The sequence below is a fragment of the Biomphalaria glabrata genome, chromosome 10 (genome assembly GCF_947242115.1).
Source record: "Biomphalaria glabrata chromosome 10, xgBioGlab47.1, whole genome shotgun sequence".
NCBI classification, from domain to species: Eukaryota; Metazoa; Mollusca; class Gastropoda; family Planorbidae; genus Biomphalaria; species Biomphalaria glabrata.
In genome coordinates this window covers 14,900,728-14,926,212 of record NC_074720.1, presented here as the reverse complement: position 1 = coordinate 14,926,212, position 25,485 = coordinate 14,900,728, and the positions used below count along the sequence as shown (strand labels likewise).

The window sequence follows — 25,485 nt, the reverse complement described above, 5'->3', positions numbered from 1 at the left end:
ATCGTAACACACAGATTAGCACTCGAAGATTTAAATTAGAGAATGTGAAGATAAAAAGAAACTTGCGATTCAAATGTTTGCATTCAACGACTAGCACCTGACTCAGTGTTGTTATTTTATGAAGACTTCACTACAACTCTATGATTTCTCAACAAGAAATTGTTTTATCTACTCATTTACAGTAGCATTAAATTATTCTAGAAATCTTGACCTTCTACAGAAAGCCCTGGAATTAGAGCACGTATTGGAACAATTGGAGGACAACGTCATCAGAAATGACCTGACCTACCAGTCTTCGTTCTTGCATAAGAAGATATTAGAACTCAGGGGCAAGGAGAACTCACCAGGCAAGATGTCCGTTAAATGTAAGTTGTTGTTTGTCAAAGCTTACATCAACTCACTCTGTCTGTCCGTCTGTCTGTCTGGTTATAAAATGTGTACAGATTATTTCTCCCACACCCAATCAATTATAAATGCTTCTTTATCGTTAGTCTAGGTCAAAGCTAATAATTGTGCAAAATTTCAGCTTGATCCGAGATTGGGTGTGGGAGAAATGACATGTACAACTTTTTGCTAGACAGACAGAGTTGATATAAGCTTTGTAAAAATACTTCTAATCTCACAGATTTATTATTGTTAGTCTATAACTACTACACGAATATTAAATGACTGATACAAACCATAGAACTATACTATAGTTCCATGTACAAACTAATTGATACAAACCATAGAACTCTACTATAGTTCCATGTACAAACTAATTGATACAAACCATAGAACTATACTATAGTTCCATGTACAAACTAATGGATACAAACCATAGAACTATACTATAGTTCCATGTACAAACTAATGGATACAAACCATAGAACTATACTATAGTTCCATGTACAAACTAATGGATACAAACCATAGAACTATACTATAGTTCCATGTACAAACTAATGGATACCAACCATAGAACTATACTATAGTTCCATGTACAAACTAATGGATACAATTACATTTAATATAACTTTGCTGTTGTCCATCCAGCTTGCAGCACACTAGAGGTGGAATGTTCCTCGGAGTACTCAGAGATCAGCGGCACCACCACTACCATGTACATGACCGAGGAATCTCCGCCCACCACCAGCCTGCTCAGGAACAGATTCCAGAATTCCAGTCTTCATTCTGAGGTCATTGAGATGGCTGGAGTGAGGTGAGTACCTGACCACTAGGAATTGACTGGACAATTGTGAAAGTTGAAAAATACTATGCACTCAAAGCTCGAATTAAGACTAGCAAGACTGTTGATGATTTTATGTTCTTCGGCAGCATAGACAAAGTGTTCATTGATAATACCCATAATATTATTATGATAAAATATTACCATACTGCCTCTGCATGTTACTTTACAGAAGCTTTATACATTCCAATGTTAATTATTATATAAACTTTGTTGTGTACGAATATATTTGATGTCTTGAAATTAAACATTTTTTTCTAAACTGACAAGAGTTTAGAGTTAGGGCTGAATTAACGACAGTCCAAATAGTGCAGCTGCGCAAAGTCTCAACCTCAAAGGAGAGTCTCTGCAAAGGAAACAATTTAAGGCCTAAAAATATGCATACTAAATGTTTCTAAAAACAAAAAAAAAAGTTTTTAAATACAACAGCACTTCAATATATCGTTAATCTAACGTTAATTTAGCAAAATTTTTCATGAAAGTGTCTAAAAAAAGATGTCTTTACAATTATTCTTCCCACGGCTTTCACTTAATTAAATCCGGCCCTGTGGATGTTGACCTACTGCGGATTTCGATAAGAATGTTCATCACATAAAATCAATCCAAATATTTATGTGTCATTCTCTTTGACCAGTTAGACGTGAGGTTGTCTCATTCTAAATTGACATCCCTTCTCAAATGTAAGTTGCCATGTAAAATAAAACAAGGTTATAAAGTTTGTGTAGAAGTGGTCCACTTCAATGTTTCCAGCGTATATTAATAAGAAGCTTTGAACTGAAAACTATCAGCAGCCATGATTCTGTCTCTGACACTACAAAAAGAAGTCACGTGTAGGTATCCAAAGTGTTGCTGATGGTATTCTATTATTAGGCCGACTGACGACATGATACCACAGGCTTAGGAGATTTATTAATGTTTATGTGATTGCTAATATTCAAATGTACTCAATGAACTAATAGTTTTAAAGATATTTTTCAATGTGAAACTGATGTTATTAAAGAAGGATTGTCTAAAAAATGCTAATAGATGGTATTGTAAAGTACCGTCTCTCATTTCAGGCCTCAAGAAAGAAACTTTTTCAGTTGGTCGAAATGTAACATGTACAATATACACAGCACACCACTTGTATAATATGTAACACCCAGCTTATTTAATGTTAAATTATATCCCACGTATATACATCATAAATGCATTGTTTCTCTTGCAAAAACAAAAGTAAAAACTTTATTGAAAATGTAAGTCATTTCTATAACAGAAAACACTTCATTTGCTAATGCTAATATTTTTATAACATTGTGTTTAAGAAAATAGAACAATTACCTCCCTTAATAATATAATCGGATTGTCAATATCTTTTCTTGTTTTTGCTATCTAAACTGGATGAACGGACGGACAGACAGACAACACAAAACTAACTATATCACTTACGATGAGCTACTGCACACGCCATTGCTTTTCATCTATAATGTAGTCAGGAAACGTTCTACGTCATTGTCACAATCATTTTGTCTGTTCCTCTTTCAGGAGCAGTTCCAGGAAGGAATCCTTGACGATACCGCCTCCCGCTGAGGAGGAGGAGGACAGGGACGATGAGGACGACCCGTTTGGTGGGGTCTACCTAGGCCCCAGCGAGAGCGTGGAAGAGACGAACAACAAGAAGAAGAACAGTTTCAAGTACGTCACAACTGGGCAAGCAATGCGGGGGTCTATATAGAGTGGGCAACTAACTGAGGCAATATAGTTGGGCAATGAGAGGGCTTCAAAATGTTCTTAATTGGAAATAGAGCAAACAATAGTGCGATCTCCAGACCTGATGCCGCCGCATTTGTGGATAAGCATTTTTTTTCAGCACAAACAGAATGGATGATGTCACTGGCTAGATATGCATTATACTTTCTTTAACAAGCAAATAAAAACTTTTTAAACACAATATGTCAATACTGCAGGAATATGCTCCTTTTTATATAAAAAATAATTAATTACCACCAAGTGATTAACTAAATGGTAATTGTTTTTATTGGTTCATGTATTGTCGTCGATTATGAATGATAATGTATTTCAACTTGATCGAGAATGGGAAGTGGAGAAAAAACGTGCGCAAAACGTAATAAAGGGAATAACTCCACATAAACAGCCACATCTCTCAATAAGTAGAATTTATTTACCTTTTTTTTTTGATGCCAAATAAAATAATTAATTACCATGAATTAATTAACTAATTTGTTAATTCTTAAATAAATACCTGTCCTCATTGAGTTACCCCCACTCAGTGTATAACAATAAAGCTTAAATCAACTCACTCTGTCCGTCCGTCTTGTCTGGTGAACACACTTGTACGTTATCTCTCCTACTTTTCAAGCTCGCAACATCAAGCTGATCATTTGGCCTCGTTCATTGTCGATGACCCTAACATGATTTAATCTAAAAAAATTAACCAATTATTTCATTATTTAGTGTTAAGAAATCTTTTTTTTTATATAGCAAATGTGATAGACTAACTGGAGATAACCCGTGCAATAATATCAGATATGGCAGCGATTAAAAGGGTGCTCTCCCCACAAAACGTGATTCGGATTCTTGTTAAGTGCAAGATAGACTCCTAAAAGTCGCAAGACCTGGAGAGTAACTTGCGCAATTGTGTACAGTTAGGAAAGATTCAAAATAATTGATGTAATATAATAAGCAATGTTTTTATAAAAAGTTGTTGTTTTTTAGCGGCCCCCGAAAGGGGAAAAGACGCTATTAGTTTTGTGCGAAATGTCTGTCCGTCTGTCCGTCTGTCCGTCCGTCCCGTTTAGATCTCGTAAACTAGAAGAGATATTGAAAATCCGACTTCACAATATTTTAGACCATTCAAAGTTCTGATGCAACGACTACTTTTTTTTTTCCTGAAAGCGAAAATTCTAATTTTTAAAATCAATTATGCAAGCAGTTTTTTATAAGAAAAAGCTAATTAGTATGCATTATATGTTAGACCTAATTTAAGACGAATAGTAATCTTATAAACAACATTTTCGTGAACATTTTTCTATATAGCGGAATTTTTTTTTTTTTTTTTTTTTCTTTTTTTTTGAGGATTCGAATATGAATTTGAGCCTTTTCAAAACAATTAACTTATTTAGTTCGAACCGAGGTTCCCGGGTTGGAATTCTGGTGAAGACTGGGATTTTCAACTTCTGAGTCTACCCAGCTCTAATGGGTACCTGACATTAGTTGGGGAAAAGCAAAGGCGGTTGGTTGTTGTGCTGGCTACATGACACCCTCGTTAACCGTAGGCCACAAAAACAGATGAACTTTACATCATCTGCCCTATAGACCACAAACTAGTTAGGCCAGGTTCACATCTAACTTTACATTCACTTTCACGTATCCTTTTATCTGCGGGACGGTTGGGGCACTACACAAGATCTGTTAACCTTCTTTCTCCATTCTTATCTCTCATTTGTCTTTGATATAATTTCATTCGGATGTTCTTTCTGAAAATATTGAAGCCTACCTGGGTGGACCACTGGTCATGCGGTTTGCGCGCTGGACTGTCGTTTGGATTTATCGACGATCGAAGGTTCAAACCCTGCCTGCTCCCATTCCCCGTCGTCCTGTGGGAGGTTTGGACTAGGAAGGATTATCCGAATTATGTAAAACATTTTACTTCGGGGGCCGATTTTGAGTTTGTGTTTCCACACAAACTGTCTTTTGTAACCTTGTTTTATATTTAACTTGTTTTTAAGTTAAATCTTGATTTTATCAGGGCCATTCTAATCATAGGTTTAGGGCGTCTGAATGGTAGGGGCCTTGAACAGGACTAAAAAAAATTTATGGAGAAAACATTTCGTAACCTGCATCAGATCCCAAACATCTAGGGCTCTATATTTATTTATTTAGAGTTTTTTTTTTATTTTTGCCCACCAAACCCAAACTCACTTTGCCTAAGGCCACCAGTACCTACGGCCGGCCCTGAATGTCTACAACCAATATATTTAGAAAACAAAAATAAGTCTATGAGACCAGTATTTCCTCTGATCATGGTAACAATGAAAATTAAACAGAATTTTCTGTACTATATTGACTATTATAGACAGACCAAACAAATACAATTCAACTCTACCTGAATAGGCCTTTAAAATGGCTTACAAAATATTTAGTTTTATTTTGTTATAATAACTTCTGATAGCACAGTGACATGTTTTCGATGCCATTTCTTTACAGAAGCAATCAAGATGCTTTGGGAGAGAGGCAACCACTGATGGCGGCCACCAGAGTCCTGCCTTATAAGGCGGGAAATGCTGCGTCATCAGAATGTGTGTTCGAAGGCGGTTCAGGAGCACAAGGTTTGATGACGTCATTTGGTAGCGTGGATACTAACACTGGCAATCTTGTATGTAGCAAGCATGGTCGTTTGTGTATTGCATGGTTAGACAAACTAAACAAAAAACAATAAAGATTACATAAGCAATAAAGAAACAAATTATTCTTACTGCGATTCAACTAATTGCAGTGTCGAGGAATTTCAATTGAGAAAAGATCTATAGTGTTATTGTGAGATTTAACATGTAGGCCTAATATCATTTTCATTTTGTGCCATTTGCAATATTTCTGCATTGATAATATTAAAAATGGTAATAAAAAATAATATAATATTATTATTATTATTTAAATACATAATATAATATAAAATTAAAAAATAAAATAGCAAAAAAAAAATGAGCGTAGCCTATAAAACTTTGTAACAAACTTGGTTTTCTTTCAACAAGACAAAAAATGCTATATAACATACTCAACCAAATATTAAGCCATCGATGAATACATGAAGTTCATAAAAGTTAAGAATTTGGGGAAAAAAAAAGATTTTTCTTTGAGACATCAGATGAATACAATAACAAACAATAAATTCGCAACTAAGGCAACATTTGAAAAATAAAATGTGTTCATGCTTTAAAGAATATACAATTCTTTTATAATTCCTACTATTAGCTTGCAAACTCTTCATGGGTTCAAAAAGTTTAACCAGACACTTGGAGGAACCTTAACACTGGACGGGTATTAAAAAAGACAACAGCTCTAACGATTTTCCTATAAATTTGTCAGTTTATGTATATCTTTGGGGGAACAAAATAACTACCTAATTGGTCACAAATTGAAAACTCTGGTTTGACAGTTATATCTTTTGAAGTTTAATCATCTTAAAACTAAATTTTCATTGCGACTTTTATTTTATTGAAATATTTTTCTTAGTTCTATTTTGCAGTAAAAATATTTTTTTTTTCCAACTAATAATTTAATTGTTCTAAATTGTATTCCTATTTAAAACAACTATTACACAAAGTCCAGCCAATTCTAATGGGTCCTTGACTTTAGTTGGGGGAAGTAACGACGGCTGCCCGTTGTGCTGGCCACATAACAACTTGCTAGTTAACCTTTGGCCAAAGAAACAGATGACCTTAACATCATCTGCCCTATGGTCTGAATTGGGAACTTAACTTTTTTATTATTCAAAGTAATATATTAAAAAAAAAAAACATACACATTTTATTTCATATAATGCAATACAGTGTGTATGTATCTTTGATTTCTATATGTTAACCATCAACTTCAAAATATCATTTCAATCTGATTGAAGATCGAAGATAATACTATTTAAGTTCACTTTTCATTCAATGCTATACTTGTATTTATGCCACATTTAATTCTTGAGTTCCTGTTCCGCTTTCAGAGCACCAATCAAACGAAAGATAACATGAATGGGTTGTTTCCTAATTTGCATGTCACGGCGGTATGTCCTGTTGTTGATGTCTACTAACAACCTGATACTTCACAACTGACTTTGTCTGTCTATCTCTTCTTCTTTCACATTCATTCATTCATTCATTACTTTAGCACCATTGAACAAGTCGTGCTAACGTGGCACTATTGATTCGGACGTTTCTATTTATTCAACATAATAGTGCACTAATAAACTAAAAAGAAGTAGACTTGGACATATCTATGATGTCACTCATCTCATACATGTATAACATAACATAACATATAAGATAAGAAAGGTCACAAGTTAAAGATGGCATTACCTTGAAAACTTTAGTTGCACTTCATCTCAGATGTTTTTCGACATTTCTTCAGATGCTAGAGAAGTGAGTATACAAAAGACAACATACTAATATTAGCGTCAAGGTAGTCTAGCTTACAACTGATGGTGATACACCTGAAATAGTTTAGCTTACAACTGATGGTGATACACCTGAAATAGTTTAGCTTACAACTGATGGTGATACACCTGAAATAGTCTAGCTTACAACTGATGGTGATACACCTGAAATAGTCTAGCTTACAACTGACTGTGATACACCTGAAATAGTCTAGCTTACAACTGACGGGGATACACCTGAAATAGTCTAGCTTACAACTGATGGTGATACACCTGAAATAGTCTAGCTTACAACTGATGGTGATACACCTGAAATAGTTTAGCTTACAACTGATGGGGATACACCTGAAATAGTCTAGCTTACAACTGATGGGGATACACCTGAAATATTTCATGAATTATTCACAACTACGAATACTTTGTCTTTCACTTTTTCATTCATATCGAATTCATTATTTCAAGTTTTATATCTACTACTAACAGCTTGATTGTCTTTTAAATCGATTTGTTTCATATGTCAGTGAATATGCTCATCATTATAAACTCTTTTTTTTTCTGTTTATTTAATTTTAAAACAATATTTTTAAGACCTTTTGAGTGTCTAACACAACAGCACTATAGACACGTTCTAGACATTTCAAGTTCTAGAGATTGACACGTTTGATATTTTTTATCACATTCTAAAGTTCAATGTTTTTTTCTTATTTATTTAATTGTTATCTAAAAAAAAAATTGTTTTAGTTTCTTTTTAACTATAGTGTTTCTTCGTTCTGGTGTAACTGTTTGAACGATTTAGACTTGACATGTCAATGTACTCCAACGTACGGTGCATTGGTGGATGTGCTGCCTTGTTTTACGTCGCATCTGTTCTTTGGAATGATCTATCTACTAACAAAACGTCACGCTTGTTCCATGACGTGTTCAAATATTGTTTCGTCTTTAGTTGTACATTTTCGTTTTGAAAGACTTACGTCAACGTTTGTTTTAGTCATTGAACAACAAGAAGCAATGTTTTCTAAATGCATTGCCTGGGATATAAAAAAGTGAGATTGTATGGTGTGTGTGAACGAAATATTGTGATCTCCTATAAATGTCATATCTCATGTTTAGTATTGACTGTTTACACAAAAGTTCTAAGATATATATTTGAAGCAAGTGGTCTATTACGGTGGCGCGGTGGCTAAGTGGTTAAGCGCTTAGCTTCCGAACCTGGGGTCCTGGGTTCGAATCTCGGTGTAGACTGGGGTTTTGAATTAAGGGATTTATAGAGCGCCCATGAGTTCATCCAACTTTAATGGATACCCCCTTTAGTAGGGGAAAGTAAAGGTTGTTGATCGTTGTGCTGGCCACGTAACACCCTGCTCGTTAACCGTAAACCGAAGAAACGGATGACTTTAACATCATCTGCCCTATAGATTGCAAGGTCTGAAAGGAGAACTTTACAGTAATTGTAATGTATTACAGTAATGTCCAGCTTACGGCCAGCGAACCCTAGCCGCCCCTTGACGCGGTGTTGTCCGACCTTTCGAAACTTCTAGCCACAATGAATACTGAAACCGCAGAGGCCCGGTTCCGTCCCCGTGACACTTGTTTCAGAAATGTTTGGACCTCACTAACCTTTGACCTCTAGTTTGACCATAAGTAGTGAATGTATGGTGTTATTTTCATAATCTTTTATTTTTTCAGGAAACTGTAAATTAAAATGAAGTTTGGTTGAATAAGAGAGACACGATAATTTTATTTAGCTAGACTTCCTTCTTCTAATGTGTGTTATGATGAATCATGAATCTACTATTCCATGATGAATCATGAATCTACTATTCCATGTTCTCCAAACACTACAACCATATAAGTGCATTTATGTTGTTTACTAATGTTTAATTTGCTTTTGATTTTTATTAGGAACACCGCCCCTTCGGCGTTTCGTTCCGAGAAGTCTCCGCCTCCGACGACATAGTGCTCCTCTAGCCATCTGGACTATCGCAGAATCCTACCTCGAAGACAGCCCGGAGGCGCACCAGGCCAAGGACACTCAGCCTCTGGTCCGGCAGAGCCCTTGCTCTTTGTCCGGCACCCCTCTGTACCCTGAGAATCTCGCCTTGTCCTCTCCCATGTCGCCTGTCATCATCGAGCCTTTGCCTGCCGCCCCAAGAGCGCGCCCACACAGGGACGCATCCGCAGCCGCTGGCCTACCTCAGCCTGAGGCGACTTTGACTTGTGCGCCCGTGGTGCACTCTGCGCCACAGGCCAACGGCCCTGCTACTGTTTCAACCAACAGTAAATTATATTTTACATGCGACGTTTTGGAAAGCATCTAATATTATCTCCCCTGCCAAGTTTATACAAATGGCGCGATCTTTTGAAAGCGACTGCTACAAGAGATTGACTCAAATCTATATCGTTTTAAAGAAGTGAAGAAAAAAATGTAATTTGTATATATTATTACATCTTATTTACATGTTTTTATATTAAGAACAATGATAGTCAATTCTCCACATTTTCTTTTTATTGCGTGCTGGGTACCTAGATCTATGTATTTGGTATGTATTTGGTATGTATGTATTTGGTATACATTTGGTATGTATTTGCTATCTATTTGATATGTATTTGGTATGTATTTGGTAACTTTATCTGTGATCAGCAGAACATCATTGTAGGCCTGTACAGTAACATTTTAAAACTAGAAATACATGTGCGTTTCTATAGTTACAAAGCCTGGCCCTTTTATTGCATAATTTAGAATTAAAAAAAGAAAGAATGACAAGTCTGAACTATATAAACAGGGATGCATGCGAAAAAAAATTATAGGAGGGGCCTCTCAATTAAGTTACAAAGGAATGTTATTACAACACCAGGGTTATTGTGTCAAGGCCATATATGAGAAGTAGAATGACCTATTTTGATCGAATTAGTAAAGTAAACGCAAATGATAGATGGCTTTCAGTGCAAGTTCAAGGACTTTTAAAAGTGTTCAAGAGTTGTGGAAAAAAAGTAACCTTTGACCTTCTAACACGAGACTTTCCTAGTTCTATTATTTGTACAGAACTTGTATTATTGTAAATATTTGGACAAGTTTCTTTGAACTTCTACGAGATTTGATCGACACAATTGTTATTATAATAACCTGCCCTAGTCAATTAGGCTAAATGCCTTTCTATTCACCATTTCCATTGAACTCTACTTGACCTCATTTTCTTTACGAAAAAAAAAAATCGCAAGCAATAAAATCAAATCCTAAACATACAGTAGGCGCATTGGATTTAATATTTAATAATAACGCCCTTGTAGGCCAGCAGTAGCCTAAGTGTTTATAACAATATAAAATCATGTCGATTAAATGTACAGTAATTAATGTAAGGGAGACAAATCAACGAAGAAAGGTGTTAATTTACTGACATCAGAAATACATAACAACAGTCCCTCTTTAGGACATATTCTTAATGCTTCTAGACTTGGGCGGAACTGTATTGTTTTTGCAATCAACATTCACTCTAGTCTAGAACAGTGGCCAAGCCAGTGCGCACCCTCTGCACTATGTTGGAAGGAGGTGTGCAAGGCAGGGCTATAAACACATACTTAGCTAAAACCCTTCTTCCAACTAATGCTGATATGCTGAAACAAATTGTGCTAAATAATTAGATCTACGTCATTAACGACATAAAACGGGATTAGGTTAAGTTGTTAATTTAGAGGAGGCCGAAGCAACAAGAGTACAAATTCTACAATACAATTCTGTCTTTACAACGCCTCACTGTAATATAAAAATAATTAGAAGATTATGCTAGATTTTTTTTTAGTTTCAAATGAATCTTTATGTATATATTATGCATAGCCCGTGAATTATGAATTATCCTATGTAGCAATGAAATGACATTGATATGATTTTGTCTTATCTCTATCCACAGCTATAACTTATGAAACCGTGTATCAACAGAATAACAAACGTATTGACTATGTATTTGTTTTTTTATATTCATGTCAAGTTGACCTAACTGCCAAAGTTGTGACATAATTAAATGCCTTGATTACGTCATTCTCACTCTACTTCGTGTGTGAAACTATAACACTATTTTATATGATTCTACTGTGTGCATTAATCATGAAGAGAGGTTATGAGTTATGAGTCCGTCTGTTGCGTGGGTAGTAGCTGTAACTATAACATTCATTAATATAGGATGTGGTAGTTTAGCGGTATATGTAGTGCTAAGACTAGAACTGACATCTAAGGGACAAAATTTGGTCGTTGGTTTGCAGCTCCACAAAGCTGATAAATCTAAACCAGTGATGCCCAAAGTACATTCCCGCGGGCCAGAACCGGCCCGCGACGTGGTTGTATCCGGCCCGCCGAAAAGTCGGCTCAAAAAGTTATAAGTTATCCCCCCTTCAAAAAAAAAGTTGAAAATATATCTTTATATTTGTTAGGGCCCTCACCTTTTCTCTGATGGATTGGTACCATGACCTTTAACGAGTATGAGTTTGTGAAATGGAACTCTGAATGTAGAATCTACCCGGAATGTTGTTTTTTTTGTGGAACATGATAATAAGCCAACATATTTTGTTTGTAAAGAAAGTCTGGCTGTTTTAAAAACAACAACATATACAGTGGCATTATAAAAAAATTATATGAAGGCCTTCTTAGTTTGAGCCGTGTATAAAAGATTTTGCAGCCAATATTTATTGACCTGAATGACCAAAACATCCGCACTACTTTCCTCATGATGACATCATAAACACTCACACTGCAACGCAACTATCATCGCATTATTCAAAAGTTCCAAATAAATCATTGCCCCTTTAGGATAAATGTAGGCCTGACAGGAGGTAGATCCCCCCCCCCCCCCATACACACAATGTCCTTTTTTATTCTTCATATGTTAAACCAATTTTTAGCCTTCCGCTAAGAAAATAGTCTCAGCTTAGCAACTAAGGTAAAAAATGGCCAGCCCATCCTACAAAAGTTCCTTATAAATACATGAAGATAATATTTAAATAAATGCAATCATATTTGTAAAACTAGCTCAACTCTAATTTTAGTCAAAATTTGGTTCTCAGAAAATCGACTATTTTTGAAGCGAAGGAATCGATTTTACTTTTTTTACTTTTTTATTTCTTTACAAGATTAGAAAATAATTACAATTAATTTATAATATTCGAAGAGTGAATTTCAACTGACATATGCACTAGACAGTTATAGATAGATGATCAATTTTTAAAATGTAATTGGAACTCGATTCATTAGATTTTTCGGAATATAAACTTTTTTTTATTTAATACATTCTTCTAGAAGCAAACATAATTTTTCTCTAAAATTCTATCGTCTCGGATTATGTGTTATTGTTATACATTTTTGTATCTTATATCTCCTAGTTTATAAACTATATGTATACAAATACTGTGAACATGGAGAAACCCAAAGAAAAAAGATTTAAAACGCGGAAGAATCTACTAGAAATTTTGTGAGAAAAAAAATTTTGTTTTGTAAGCCCATCACGAAGAACAAATATTAAATAAATGATTCCGACAAGACCTTGAGTGAAGAGAAAGTTTGTCCAAGTTGGACTTTCCAAACTATTTGTTCCTGATCCGAGAATAGCTCGCTGCTGTGTAGAAATTTTGTGGTTGATTTGCGACTTCCGCAATCATTTAAAAAACGTTTTTGATCTAGAGAAAGCATATCATTAGGCAGAGAGATGATCTACCCAGTTTCTAAGCTGATGACATTTCTACCACTGTTGCAAGGGATCTGGTAGGGAGCAGTAGACATGGAGAAGTCGTAAAGCAGAAATGAATTTATTTGTTTTAAATATCAGAGTTCATGAGTAAATGTATTCCCCGAGCACTTCTGGTCATAGAATTATTCGTATTGTTTAAAATTCGAACTCATAGCTCAAGCCAACATACTAACAACTTTGCTAATGAGTTGCCTATGAGATAGTAGGTTATATAGTTATCTATTGTTTGTTTCAAGCTTACTTAAAGGCGGCGACCCATAAAGGGGACTTGTTTAGCTTATACCACCACTCAAGTACATTTTTTCCCTTGTTTGAGATACCAAACAAAATAATTAATAACCATTAATTAATTAACTAGTTGGGGATTTTTTTTTTATTGGTTCTTGTGTTCTGAGGTAAAAAAATGATTGTGCGAAATTTCAGCTTGATCCGAGATTGGGTGTGGGAGAAATAGCGTGCACAAGCCTTTAACCAGACAGAGTGAGTTGATATAAGCTTTGTAATAATGATTTATTTCACCAGAATTAGACTTTCGGTCTGGCACGCACGTGCTTTACTTCCACGCCACCACGTCCGAGAGAAGTTGGTTTTTTTTTTTGTTTTTTTTTTTGAATACACAAAATGTTAAGAGTTCAAGTTAAGTGTATGTCTGTGTTGAAGGGGGGGGGGGGGGGGGCAGGTGGTGCTCGATATAACATTACAAACTGCAATTAGAGAGATTCAACAGAAATCTAGAAGGGGCAATAGAACTTCTCTGTGTTGTATGTTTGTTATTGGATTTAATTGAGTAATGTTGCTTTTTGAAAGACTTTTTTAAAAAATTATTAGTTTCCTGTATTGTCACGTGATTACAGCTACAGAAGTTCAGACCAATTGAAATGTAACAGAAATCTTTCTTGAAGTTGTTCATAGTCCACGCTCCATCATTTCATCATTCATACAAGTGTATAAAATATTTATCTGAATAAATGTACTAAACATTACTCTTAGTTTATTGTCTTCATTCTAGTCGAGCTATACGTGTACTTGCATGACTTTGTCTTGTTTTAAAGAACAATACACAATTTTAACATGCACTTGCGACTATTAAAAGCTGACATATAAAATATAAATACTTATGCTACGAAACCTATATATATCTCATGTCTTAGTAAGCTTAGATGTGTAGGTCTGGCTGACTTAGATCTTCTATTACCATTGTTACGAAATGGACAATGACAAAATCTATGGACGTGAAGATCCGCTTCGCTTGGAAGAATCGTGAACGGAAGCTAAATGGCTGCATAACATGTCAGACAGTTCATGTGTACATCAGCTATGGGGAGGTATCCCTGAAAATCTTATTTTTGTTATTTCTGAAGCTAGGCCTTTGAAATTTGTTATGGTAACATATAATGATATTCTAAAATAAATAATGCTAAAAAAAAGTTTTTTTGAATGATGGTTGCCATGGTAACGGCGGCCATATTGTTTATTGTATACAAATTAAAAGTCTGAATTTTGTAAAAACTATTGATAAAAAATTCATGAAATTGAATTAAAAGATAAGAAAAAAGGATCCTTTAAATTGATACAACGTCGGAATTAAAGATTTAAGTATGTTAAATTTTTTACAAATTTTTAAATTTTTAGTATTTTTTAGACCTAAAAAAACAGGATAAATATTAATTAAAAATTCTTTTTTAAAAAAAGTAAATAAAATATTGAAAAAAAATCATTGTACGAGTAAAGTTAATGATGTCCTTAAGAAGTGTTTCAAATTTCATCAAAATCTATCAAGTAGTTTAGGAGAAATTCCTAGTAAAGCACAATGACATGTGCAAAAACTAACATTTTGAGAAAAATGAGTTTAAAGTATAAATTTTATTAAGATTTTGTCTCATAGACCTTACAAAAACATTTAAAAAACATGTTTTAGACACAGATTTAAGCAATAAAAATGATTGTAATGTAAAGAAAAATGATTGATCTACTTAATTATGTTATTAGTTAAAAATCGATATCCTAGACCTAAAACTCAATTTTCTCTAGGGATACTTCATGTGGACATCAACTATCTAATGGTTGCTTCATGTGGACATCAGCTATCTAATGGTTGTTTCATGTGGACATCAGCTATCTAATGGTTGCTTCATGTGGACATCAGCTATCTAATGGTTGCTTCATGTGGACAGTCGCTACACAATGACTATAATGGAACATACTGAAGTTTTCATTTAAAAAATGATACTTGTATTAATACCCTAACATATTGTTTTGTGCTCAATGGTATCTACTATGTTATCCTTCATATAGCCCACTGTTCTCTTACAATAGTCTTGGATACTCACTCTAAAGCTCCTCCTTGGTGGTCGAAGATACAGACAATATCATTTCCTTAGAACTTGTAGATCGTGGTTTGATTACCAAGGGGTTGAGGGCTTTGCACTGGGGTTTTGTGCCTCCTCATGTGGCGGGTGAGACCTATGTGAGCCGGTAATGTTTAGCTGCACACTCGGCAGGTTATTCCAGCTGGAGCTAGTGTCATTGGCCTTGCTTTTCTTCTCAGACGTTGTTTTTTTTCTGTCCTCAGCAATTTGTGCGCCAGTTTTCACAGCGCGAGGCCATGATGCTTTATCGCGTCCTTCTGTCTCCCAGGTGGCTGGTTCAATGCTGAAGACTTTACAAGAAGCTTTGAGGGTGTCCCTGAAACATTTTCTTCGTCCACCTTGTGGTCGCTTCCCTTTAATGGGCCATAAAGGAGTCGTTTAGTGATGCGGTAGTCTTCAATTCTGCAGTCTTTTTTTGTGTGTGTGTTTACAGTGAAGCCAAAGCCAAAACTTGAAGTCCTATATTCGCTTTGAAAAGCCGACCCCCGACAAAGCAAGGGTAGGTTCAGACCTTGGATAGGTTGAGACCTTGTGTAGGTTGAGACCTTGGGTAGGTTGAGACCTTGGGTAGGTTGAGACCTTGTGTAGGTTGAGACCTTGGGTAGGTTGAGACCTTGTGTAGGTTGAGACCTTGTGTAGGTTGAGACCTTGTGTAGGTTGAGACCTTGGGTAGGTTGAGACCTTGGGTAGGTTGAGACCTTGGGTCTGCTGCAGTTGCCTGATTGTGCTCTTTGTTGTTGTTGTTTATGTATTGATCTTCGTTCTTCGATCTGTCCTCTTTGCCTCATAGCTTGAAACCCAGATATTGGCTATCTGCCTGGTCGTGTGGTATTCGCGCTGGACTGTCGTTCGGTCATCTCGATGGTACCGGGTTCATATCCTGCACGTTGCCATTCCCCATGGTCCCGCGAAAGGTTTGGACAAGGAAGTTGATCAGCTAGAACTCTGAAAGAACATCAGAAACGTGTAAAACTTTTGACAAACATTTACAGATATATGGGTCATGGGTATCGACATTCCTTGAGTGAGCTCTGGAGACGTATCTTGGTCTCTTGTGGTTCTTCCCTGGAGAGTGTTTCCAAACGCACATCTTCCCACAGACAAAAAAGTCTTGGATCATAAAAAAAAATAAAAAGGTAAAGGGATCAAACCAGAATCAAACCTCGAACAATGTCAGATCTTTATCATAGCATAACATTCTAGAATAACAGTCGTTCCTTAAAATTAAACTCAAGCCAGGTAGGGAAAATGTTATTGAAGAGAAGAGACACATACACACTCTCTTTTTTTTCTCTTTGTTTTTTCACTAACCTACTCAAATCTTTCTCTCTCTCTTTTTTTCTCTGTTTTTCTATTTCTTTCTTTCTTTCTTTCTCACTTTCATTCTCTCATTCAATGTTATGGGATGGGATTTGTGTGTATGTGTGTTTTTATTGTGACGGTGAGAAGAAGTTAACGATTGGTTGGTGGCTATGCAGTGTGAGTGATGCAAGATAAGCGGCAATGTCGTCAGCTGTCTTGGGTAGGCCAGACAGCTCCAGATTGCCACATCGAAAAGACGTGTTTTTGTAGAGATAGATTTTGTTCAAAATATATATTATACTAATTATTAGCGGCCCCCGAAAGGGGAAAAGACGCTATTAGTTTTGTGCGAAATGTCTATCCGTTTGTCCCTCCGTCCCGTTTAGATCTCGTAAACTAGAAAAGATATTGAAAATCCGACATCACAATATTTTAGACCATTCAAAGTTCTGATGCAACGGCTACTTTTTTTTTTCTGAAAGCGAAAAATCTAATTTTTAAAATCAGTTATGCAAGCAGTTTTTTGAAGAGAAAAAGCTAATTAGTATGCATTATAATTTAGACCTAAATTAAAACGAATATTAATCTTGTAAACGTCATTTTCGTAAATTTTGAAGCTGGCACAACTACTGCAGGAAGGATTGAACCTCTTCAAAACAATTATATCAATTATAAGACTTCAGTAAAGCCAGGAGAGGCGCGGTAGCTGAGCGGTAAAGCGCTTGGCTTCCGAACCGGGGGCCCCGGGTTCGAATCCTGGTGAAGACTGGGATTTTCAACTTCGAAATCCTTAGGCGCTTCTGAGTCCACCCAGCCCCAATGGGTACCTGATATTAGTTGGGGAAACGTAAAGGCGGTTAGTCGTTGTGCTGGCCACATGACAACCTCGTTAACCGTAGGCCACAAAAACAGATGAACTTTACATCATCTGCCCTCTAGACCACAAGGTCTGAAAGGGGAACTAGTTAGGCCAGGATCACATCTAACTTTGCATTCCCTTGCACCTATCCTTTGATCCGCTGTACCGTTGGGGCACTACACAAGATCTGTCAACCTTCTTTCTCCATTCTTATCTCTCATTTGTCTTTGATATAATTTCATTTGGATGTTCTTTCTGAAAATATTGAAGCCTGCCTGGGTGGACCACATCTGGGGCCGATTTTGAGTTTGTGTTTCCACACAAACTGTCTTTGTAATCTTGTTATTACTAATTCTACTAAAGTCTACTACATTTGTTTCCTTTGATCTCAAGTTGAATATGTCGATATTGTAATATAAGTTCTATTTAGTATTGCTCACAAAGAAGTTATTCAAGCTATTTCACGTTTTACAAGTTAAACTAGAATAACGCATTAAGCGATTTAGTTGTCTATTGGCAGCTTGGTGCTACAAGTCAACAACCGTCAACACACACACACCAATACACACACACAGCCACACGTACGTGCACACACATGCTTAGATTATAATACAAACTTTATAGTAAACAGTGGACCAACGATTCCGGCAATGAGTCATGCAGACCTATAGGTAGTTTCGTTGAACTTGTCACGTGACCAACACGTAGTTACCTGGTCCTGGGCGGAATGTTTCATGGTTCTAAATGTATCTAACAATATCGTCAAACTACGAATATAAAGGTCACGTGATCCCTCACTCGCTAAATATATAGTTATAGAGATGGACTGTACATGGGTGTTAGATGGGGGAGGGGGGAGCGCTGTTGGCTTTAAGAGTGTAATGATAGAAAGAAAACAAATCTGAGTCATTTCCCGGTCACATTTTAAATAAATATATGTCAGTTATACTCAGAATTGTCATGTAATCATTTTAGTCACTAACTCTAGTTATATATATCATGGTGACTTTAGATGGAGGAAAACTTGGCAATTCATTCGTGAAATATTCATCTATTTGCCCTTGGTCACATGATACAAGAATGAAATGGGGATGGGGGGGGGGAGTTAATGTTTTATTTTTTTTAAACAGAGTTTTTACAAACATATTCATTAATTATTTTTTCATTGACAAAGGGGAAGAAAAATGTATAGAGAACGTGGCAGTCATTGTGTCAAGGCTTACCTAATTATTTCCCTTGCTATCACAGTAAATAGGGTCCTCTTAAATTGTTTACGATAATATGTACAAGAGACAGCCGCAAGAACTCGGCCTCTTTTGGGTTTTTTTGTACTTGTTTCCTATCTCTCTTGCATTATCTCGCCCTATTCTCTTCTCTCTCTCTCTCTCTCTCTCTCTCTCTCTCTCTCTCTCTCTCTCTCTCTGTGTCTGTCTCTCTCTCTCTTGGAAAAACAAAATGTCCGCACCATTGCAAGTTAAAGTAAGTTATCTCCCCTCTTCTTCCGTTCAAACCCACTCATGTCAAAGCCAAGTTACGAAGAAAGCCAAACATTGAATCAGTTTCTTCATTTTTTTTTTTTTTTGAAATTCTGGGAAAACCTGATCTTTCTGCATGAGTCACTACTACAACTGCTAGGTTTGTATACACACAGAAATGTACCTTTGTAAATATCTATCACGGGGTTGTGATGGCCGAGGGCTACATTGCTTGGCTTCGAACCGAAGGTTTACAAGTGGAATCACGAAGGCTGAGATTTTGAACTTTAGGATTCTGTGACCAACCAACTCTTAAGGGTACATGACATTTCTAGGGAAAGGGAAAGGTGGTTGGTCGTTGTGCTGTCCGCATGACACCCTCGATCTCCGCCGGCCTTAGATGCATCATGAACTGCAAGATCTGACAAGAGAACTTTACTTTTTTTTTATCAGTCATTTTTTTTTTCTAACAAACAATAATAGTTGGACTACCAACTCCCTCCCCTTTCCCCTCTTTTTTTACTTTCGGAATTGATACGTAGGGTGATATGGGCTAACAGACTTCAAACAGGAAATATAGGGTTACCTAACGTCAGGCATTTTAGTGCATTAGGTCGAAACATAATAAGAGATGGAGGATCAATATAAGAGAGAAGAACACATTGGAGATAGACATCTTCTTCAAGTGGAAATTGTGGGAAAACTGGAAGAGCTCAATCAGCTTCCGAGTTAAATTAAAACCGCATACTTCACTAGTGGCTTCTGTAGAGTTGTTGAGGCCTCACATTGAACGCTGAGACCGAGATTATACTTGACCAAGCCAATACTCCGACTGACAAATAAAACACATTCCTTTATAGTGTTAAGACGTGGGGTTGAAATAAAGAAAATATCTCACCGATTCTCAGATCACTGGTATCTCTCTGATTGCACAATCCAATCATGATCAATCACTATCACCGATAAAAATAAATAATGTCACAATCTCCAAATCAATTTTACATATCCGGATTCACTTACACAAATTAAAGAAAACAATCCTCTATCCTCAGTAGAGAAAAACAAAAGCATCACTAAAGTTTCTTAACAACATAAAAAAAATCATCCTACTTCGCATTTGGAAAAATGGTTAGTCAGGGAGAAACAGGGTTACAACACTGCCCCTCCCTAGTTCTGTTCGTCCCGAACAGACTCTGGTCTCCTCACAATACTGGTGCAACCGATCCAGGTGCACAACCTTGTCCTGGAACACCAAATCAGTCTCGCCGAGCCCATTTTCACTGTCTGGCACGACGTCCCCAAACTCTAGCAACATTTGCCTAACCCCACCGCACTCTCTCTCCGACAGATCCTCACCCTCATCTCCAAGTATCCGATCAACTCGAGAATCACATTACGAGGCACTAGCTACAGGGACCACCGCATCACACGATGCAATAATTTCCAATGGACAACAAATGGCGATAACATTCTTCTTCTGAAGGTTGCAAGTTTAAGTGTCAAAATTCCTAACCCGAACAGGTACCCATCGGTCGTTTCTATTAACAACCAGTATTCTCCCCACAGGTAGTCTACTGCGCGTTTCCTTTGACTGCTCTATAAGGCTTGCTATAGGCACAGGATCATTACCGTCTATTGTGTTACATATAATGGCTTCACACTGTGCGGGTATGCTGGTACCTTTTGTTATCAAGACCCTCTTTATCTGTTCTTCTTCCATGTCGTTCCCCAGCAACGGAATTTCAAGATTTCCATATTGCATTGTGCCACCCCCAATGTTCAAGGAGAGTCCAAATAACTGCATGAAGTCTAGTCCCAGAATACACTCATCCATGATATTGGCGACCAAGAATTCATGACTAAAATGTTGATTTGCTATCTCAATCTTTACAGTGATCTGTCCTAAAACTGGCAAAAGTTCTCCACTAGATGTTTTTATAGAATAGCCACTGACTTCATGTATTACGTTATTCTCAATAAGACTAGGATAAATTATCGATCTCGATGCGCCAATATCTAATAGAAATCTGCAAAATCGAACTCCTATTTTCCCTTGTACTCTCAGGCTTCTATTTTTCCCTAGCACGGCAACTGGGATGATAAGCCTGGGGCTTCATGTGAATCTCGCTGCCTGTCTCCGCCCCACGAGACCGGCAGAATCTAGTTTTCCTGGTTCTGAGATTGAATGTTGGCCTGATGACTACCCAATCCATCTTTCTCTCTTTGTCAGCCTGCATATCCCCGAGTACAATTTCTCTGAATGTGTCCAGAAGATTGCAATTCCAGCAGTGAACAACCGGTCTATTTGGTCTGGGCATTTGCTGAGACCGTCGGTCATCTATAGTTTCCACTGCTTGTCTGATGATATGCGTGAGGTCCTCCTCCTGAACATGAAGCCTCCGACTGAAATGGGTCGCTTTTTATGTGTCTTTAGCTGCCTCAAAAGATAATGCATATATCGAAGCATCGCTAGCCTCTATTTTTCCACTTAATCTAATAGCCTACTTCAATTCGGGGTCACGAACACAATCAATAAACGCGTCTGTTATGAGAACGTCTAAAATCTCCTGGGTCAAGGTCGGATAAGCCAGGCGTGCCAGTCGTTCGATATCTGCCACCAATCCTGTTGTGTATCCCTTGTTTTTTGATGCCGAGTCTTCAATTGCACTCTATAAACCTGCTTCATGTGTTCCTCCCCAAAGCGCTATTCCATTGTTCTAACTCGAGCGAGAGCTAGTCTACATACATACACTAAGAGCATAAATTAAACAGTTTTCACTTGCGTTGCATATAGCTCACATTGTTTTTAATAAGAAAGTTTTAAAACTGGCAATACATACAGCATGAAAGCTCTTTTGATAAAGAGAATGCTAAGTATGCTCGAACATGTTACCCGCTAGCCAGACGGAAGAATTCATTAGGCCATCCTCACTGCTGAGCTTGATGAGGGAGTCAGACCCAAGAGATTCCCAATACTATCCTACATAGATGACTGCAAGCAACATCTGAGGACTACAGGCTTACAAAATAATATGTGATAGGAAAGATCGGACAAACACGGAGACAGACTGTGCGTGCACCGAGAGCGAAATGAATGAATCGGTCACAGCGACAGAATGAGAAAGAAATCTGCCCCATTAAGATATCCACATTCACCAGCTGTGGCAAACCATGCTTTTCTAGAATCGGCTTGTTTAGTCTCTTCAGAGTTTGACCGGACTAAAGAAGAAACTAAAACTAGTGATTCATCAATGCCCATTAGGCATAATGCACTTGCTGTTCGTTAACTATCTGTAGCTATTCAGAGACCTTTCCCCGTAATGCTAACATTAATCCAGTTGCTTTTTCCTCGTTCGTACTCCAGTTGTTCACTTTAGCAGCCGCCTCAAATAGTCTTTTATAGACTGTCCACGAGACTGTACTATCAAAAATAGGTGGCTTGACTTTCCAAAATTGCTTCGCTCAATCCTGAATTTGTTTGAATACGTTGAACCTTGCCCAGCTCGACCTTGACTGCCTGGACCTCGTCGTTAAGGGCTTTAATCTTTAGCTCCATCTCTGCTGTAAGCTGTGACTTCACAGCGGCGATTTCCTCCCTTAACTTACTTCTGAATTCCTCCAGATCTGTTTTCAGACCAGTCGCCATTGTTCGCATTGACCCTAGAAGTTCCTCTTTTATTTCACTCAACATTCTGCGAGGTCAGCCTTCATTTCAAACTCGTAAGTGTCCGGGTCAAACTTGTCTTCTTTCAAAGCATCTCTCAGACGGCTAACGAGGGCTTCTTTGTTTCCTGACGCTACGATGTCCCGCCTCTTTAACTCCTTTCAGATTTCTTTCATCTGGAGCTCATGTAGACGTTCAGCAGAGTAAGTGATATCGTAGATGAAGAAACGAAAGCTGAGCTAAGGTAGAAATGATAACACTAAACCCGACTTCAAATAGCAAACTGTATATTTTGCCACACCTAATGCAGACAAAGCCGTTGTCCGCCGGGGATTTTTTTTCAGTTTTTTGTTCGTCTTATGAGCCTGTCTTTGGGACACTAGCGGATCCAGAACTTTGGAGTGGGGGGGGGGGTCGATTTTTTTCCTAACCCTAACGCCCAGTAAACCCTAACCCTATGCATAAACGTGTGTACAGAACACACACACACATACACACACACACACACATATATATATATATATATGAGAAAAGTGGGGCAACGCTATAAGGTTCCCTAGTGGGGTTTGGGGCAAAGCCCCGACCACAAAAGCGTTTTCTTGCATTCTTCACTGCAGAAACGCATTTTCCTGACATCTACAGCTCATTATTCATCAATGGAGTTCGGGGCGAAGCCCCGACGCCAAAAGCGTTTTCTGGCATTTTCCACTGCAGAAACGCAATCTCCTGACCTAAAGCTCAGTATTCATACTATTAAAAAAAGGGACCTTTTGAATAATATTGTACTTGAAAGATATTCTAATATGAATTTATAGGCCCTTAATACATTGCAAATAAAACCGATTTGTTCCTTGAAAAGATAAGATATCCCACATATTTAGATTTTGGCTTTGAGGATTGCCGCCGAAAAAAAATTATTCGATAAATAATATTCAATAACATTGTGGTATAAGTTGTGAGTTATAGTCCCAAATTTATTTAACTAGAAAAATATCCGATTGAGTAAAGGTTGGGAAAAGGCGACTATAAATGTATCTTTTTCGTTTTAGAACTCATCTCAATCATGACTCTTATACTGAAAAATTTTCGTTTGAATTCTAACTTTTCCAATGCAAAGTCTTTCTTAAAATAATTATGATAAATTTGGCATTAAAGAATAAAAAAAAAAAGTAGGGCGACTCGATATAAGAATTTAATTTATAGTATATATAAATTATATTAGTGGCAGATTTTTTACATTTTTGTAATTTCTACACTATAATACTAAAAGAAAAAGTATTGGTTTGTCCGATGGGGGAAATGCAATTGCATATATCGCCCTTCCCACCTGGTGCAACCTTTTTTCATTTAAATTTACTAATGATAAAATTTGGCATTAGATTATGGTACGACATAATATACAATGGGTTCACATATCAATACGTAGTTTATATTATATAGATATTCAACTAATTTTGTTCACAAACTATGATTCTCCATAAAATTAGGACCGCCCCCCCCCCACTCCGAGGGCTAGAGTGGGAAGGGCAGTACATGCAATCGCCCTCCCCCCAACCCCACCGAATCGACCAAGATGCCAGAAAGGGAGCGACATAATATAAAATTTATAGATTAATTCAACTAATTTTGTTCACAAGCTATGATTTCTCCATAAAAGTAGGACCGCCCCCCCCCCATTCAAATGGTTTAGGTGGGAAGGGCAGTAGAGGTATTCGCCCCCCCTCCCCCATCCCCAAACGGTAAACAGGGAACGACATAATATACAGATCGGTTAAAATATCAATAACAAGTTTTAATCATATAGATATTTAATTGATTCTGTTAGCAAGCTGTGATTTCTACAAATAAATTGGACCGCCCCCCCCCACTCGAAAGTGTATGGAGGGGGGCGGGATTGATACCATTGTCCCCTCCCGACCCCACCAAATCGGTCAACATACTAGAGGAGGGGGCGAAATAATAAAAAAATAGGTTGAGATATAAATAATTAGTATATATTATTAACATAAGTAATACATTTGTATACAAATTGTGTGAATTCTATACTAAAATTCTTTCAACTCTGAAACTAATTTCTTTCAGCAGCAGAAGATCTCTACGTAATTTGTTTTCGGGCTGCACAATTAAAATACTGGGTTAAAGTATTCACTTCTAAGTGAACCAAGGCTTGACCTTGACCTCTTACGTCTACACACGCAGGCCTCCTCTTATAAATCTTGGTGTTGAAATGCGTCACACTTGAAGAATGACCTTGACATTGGAGCACAAGATAACTGTTTTGCGGAGAAAAAAAATGGTGGAGGGGATTTCAGTTGGCATGTGATTTACATTAAATTATTAGCAATTGCTAAAAACCAAACAAAGAGAGTTAAAAACACGAGATACTATCTAATATATATTAAGCAGAAAGTAAGATGTGCACTTCAGTGTATGTATGTCCCGCATAGAAATCAAACCCGTTTGACCAATCTTGATAAAACTTGACATAAGTGTTCCCTCAGACCATTGTGGATACCGTAGTGGGGGGGGGGGGGCCGAAAAATAAAAAAAAACAATTGTTAAATTTATCTCAATCAAAGAATGAATTTGTATTTTAATCGGGTAAACCCGTTTTTACTGTATGTAATATTTGATCTATATGTATTAGCTTAACGGGTAAACCTATTTTCGCAATCTACATTGAGTTTCGTGGCGAAAGAAAAATACGTAAAAGGAAC

The 25,485-nt window shown here is 37.0% G+C and overlaps 1 protein-coding gene and 1 long non-coding RNA gene across 5 annotated transcripts in view; one reads left to right on the top strand and one right to left on the bottom strand.

Moving 5' to 3' along the window:
* The window catches only part of LOC106066546 (gamma-aminobutyric acid type B receptor subunit 2-like), a 335,198-nt gene extending 321,116 nt beyond the window's left edge, over positions 1 to 14,082 (top strand). For 3 of the 4 annotated variants that reach the window (XM_056043851.1, XM_056043852.1, XM_056043853.1), the window contains 5 exons: positions 221 to 365; positions 1,036 to 1,201; positions 2,753 to 2,902; positions 5,435 to 5,556; positions 9,270 to 14,082. In XM_056043851.1, coding sequence (XP_055899826.1) covers positions 221 to 365; positions 1,036 to 1,201; positions 2,753 to 2,902; positions 5,435 to 5,556; positions 9,270 to 9,685 — 999 coding nt within the window. In that variant the 3' untranslated portion in view covers positions 9,686 to 14,082. Of the gene's footprint in view, positions 1 to 220; positions 366 to 1,035; positions 1,202 to 2,752; positions 2,903 to 5,434; positions 5,604 to 6,938; positions 6,999 to 9,269 lie in introns of all 4 variants that reach the window. The other variant, XM_056043854.1, reaches the window with a different exon arrangement.
* Positions 1,188 to 23,212, bottom strand: LOC129928662 (uncharacterized). Its single transcript, XR_008780121.1, has 5 exons — positions 20,003 to 23,212; positions 7,291 to 7,345; positions 3,529 to 3,649; positions 2,657 to 2,793; positions 1,188 to 1,574 (listed from the first exon to the last, which is right to left on the bottom strand). It is a non-coding gene; the product is annotated as an uncharacterized LOC129928662 (long non-coding RNA).
* Between the last annotated feature and the right edge of the window lie 2,273 nt (positions 23,213 to 25,485).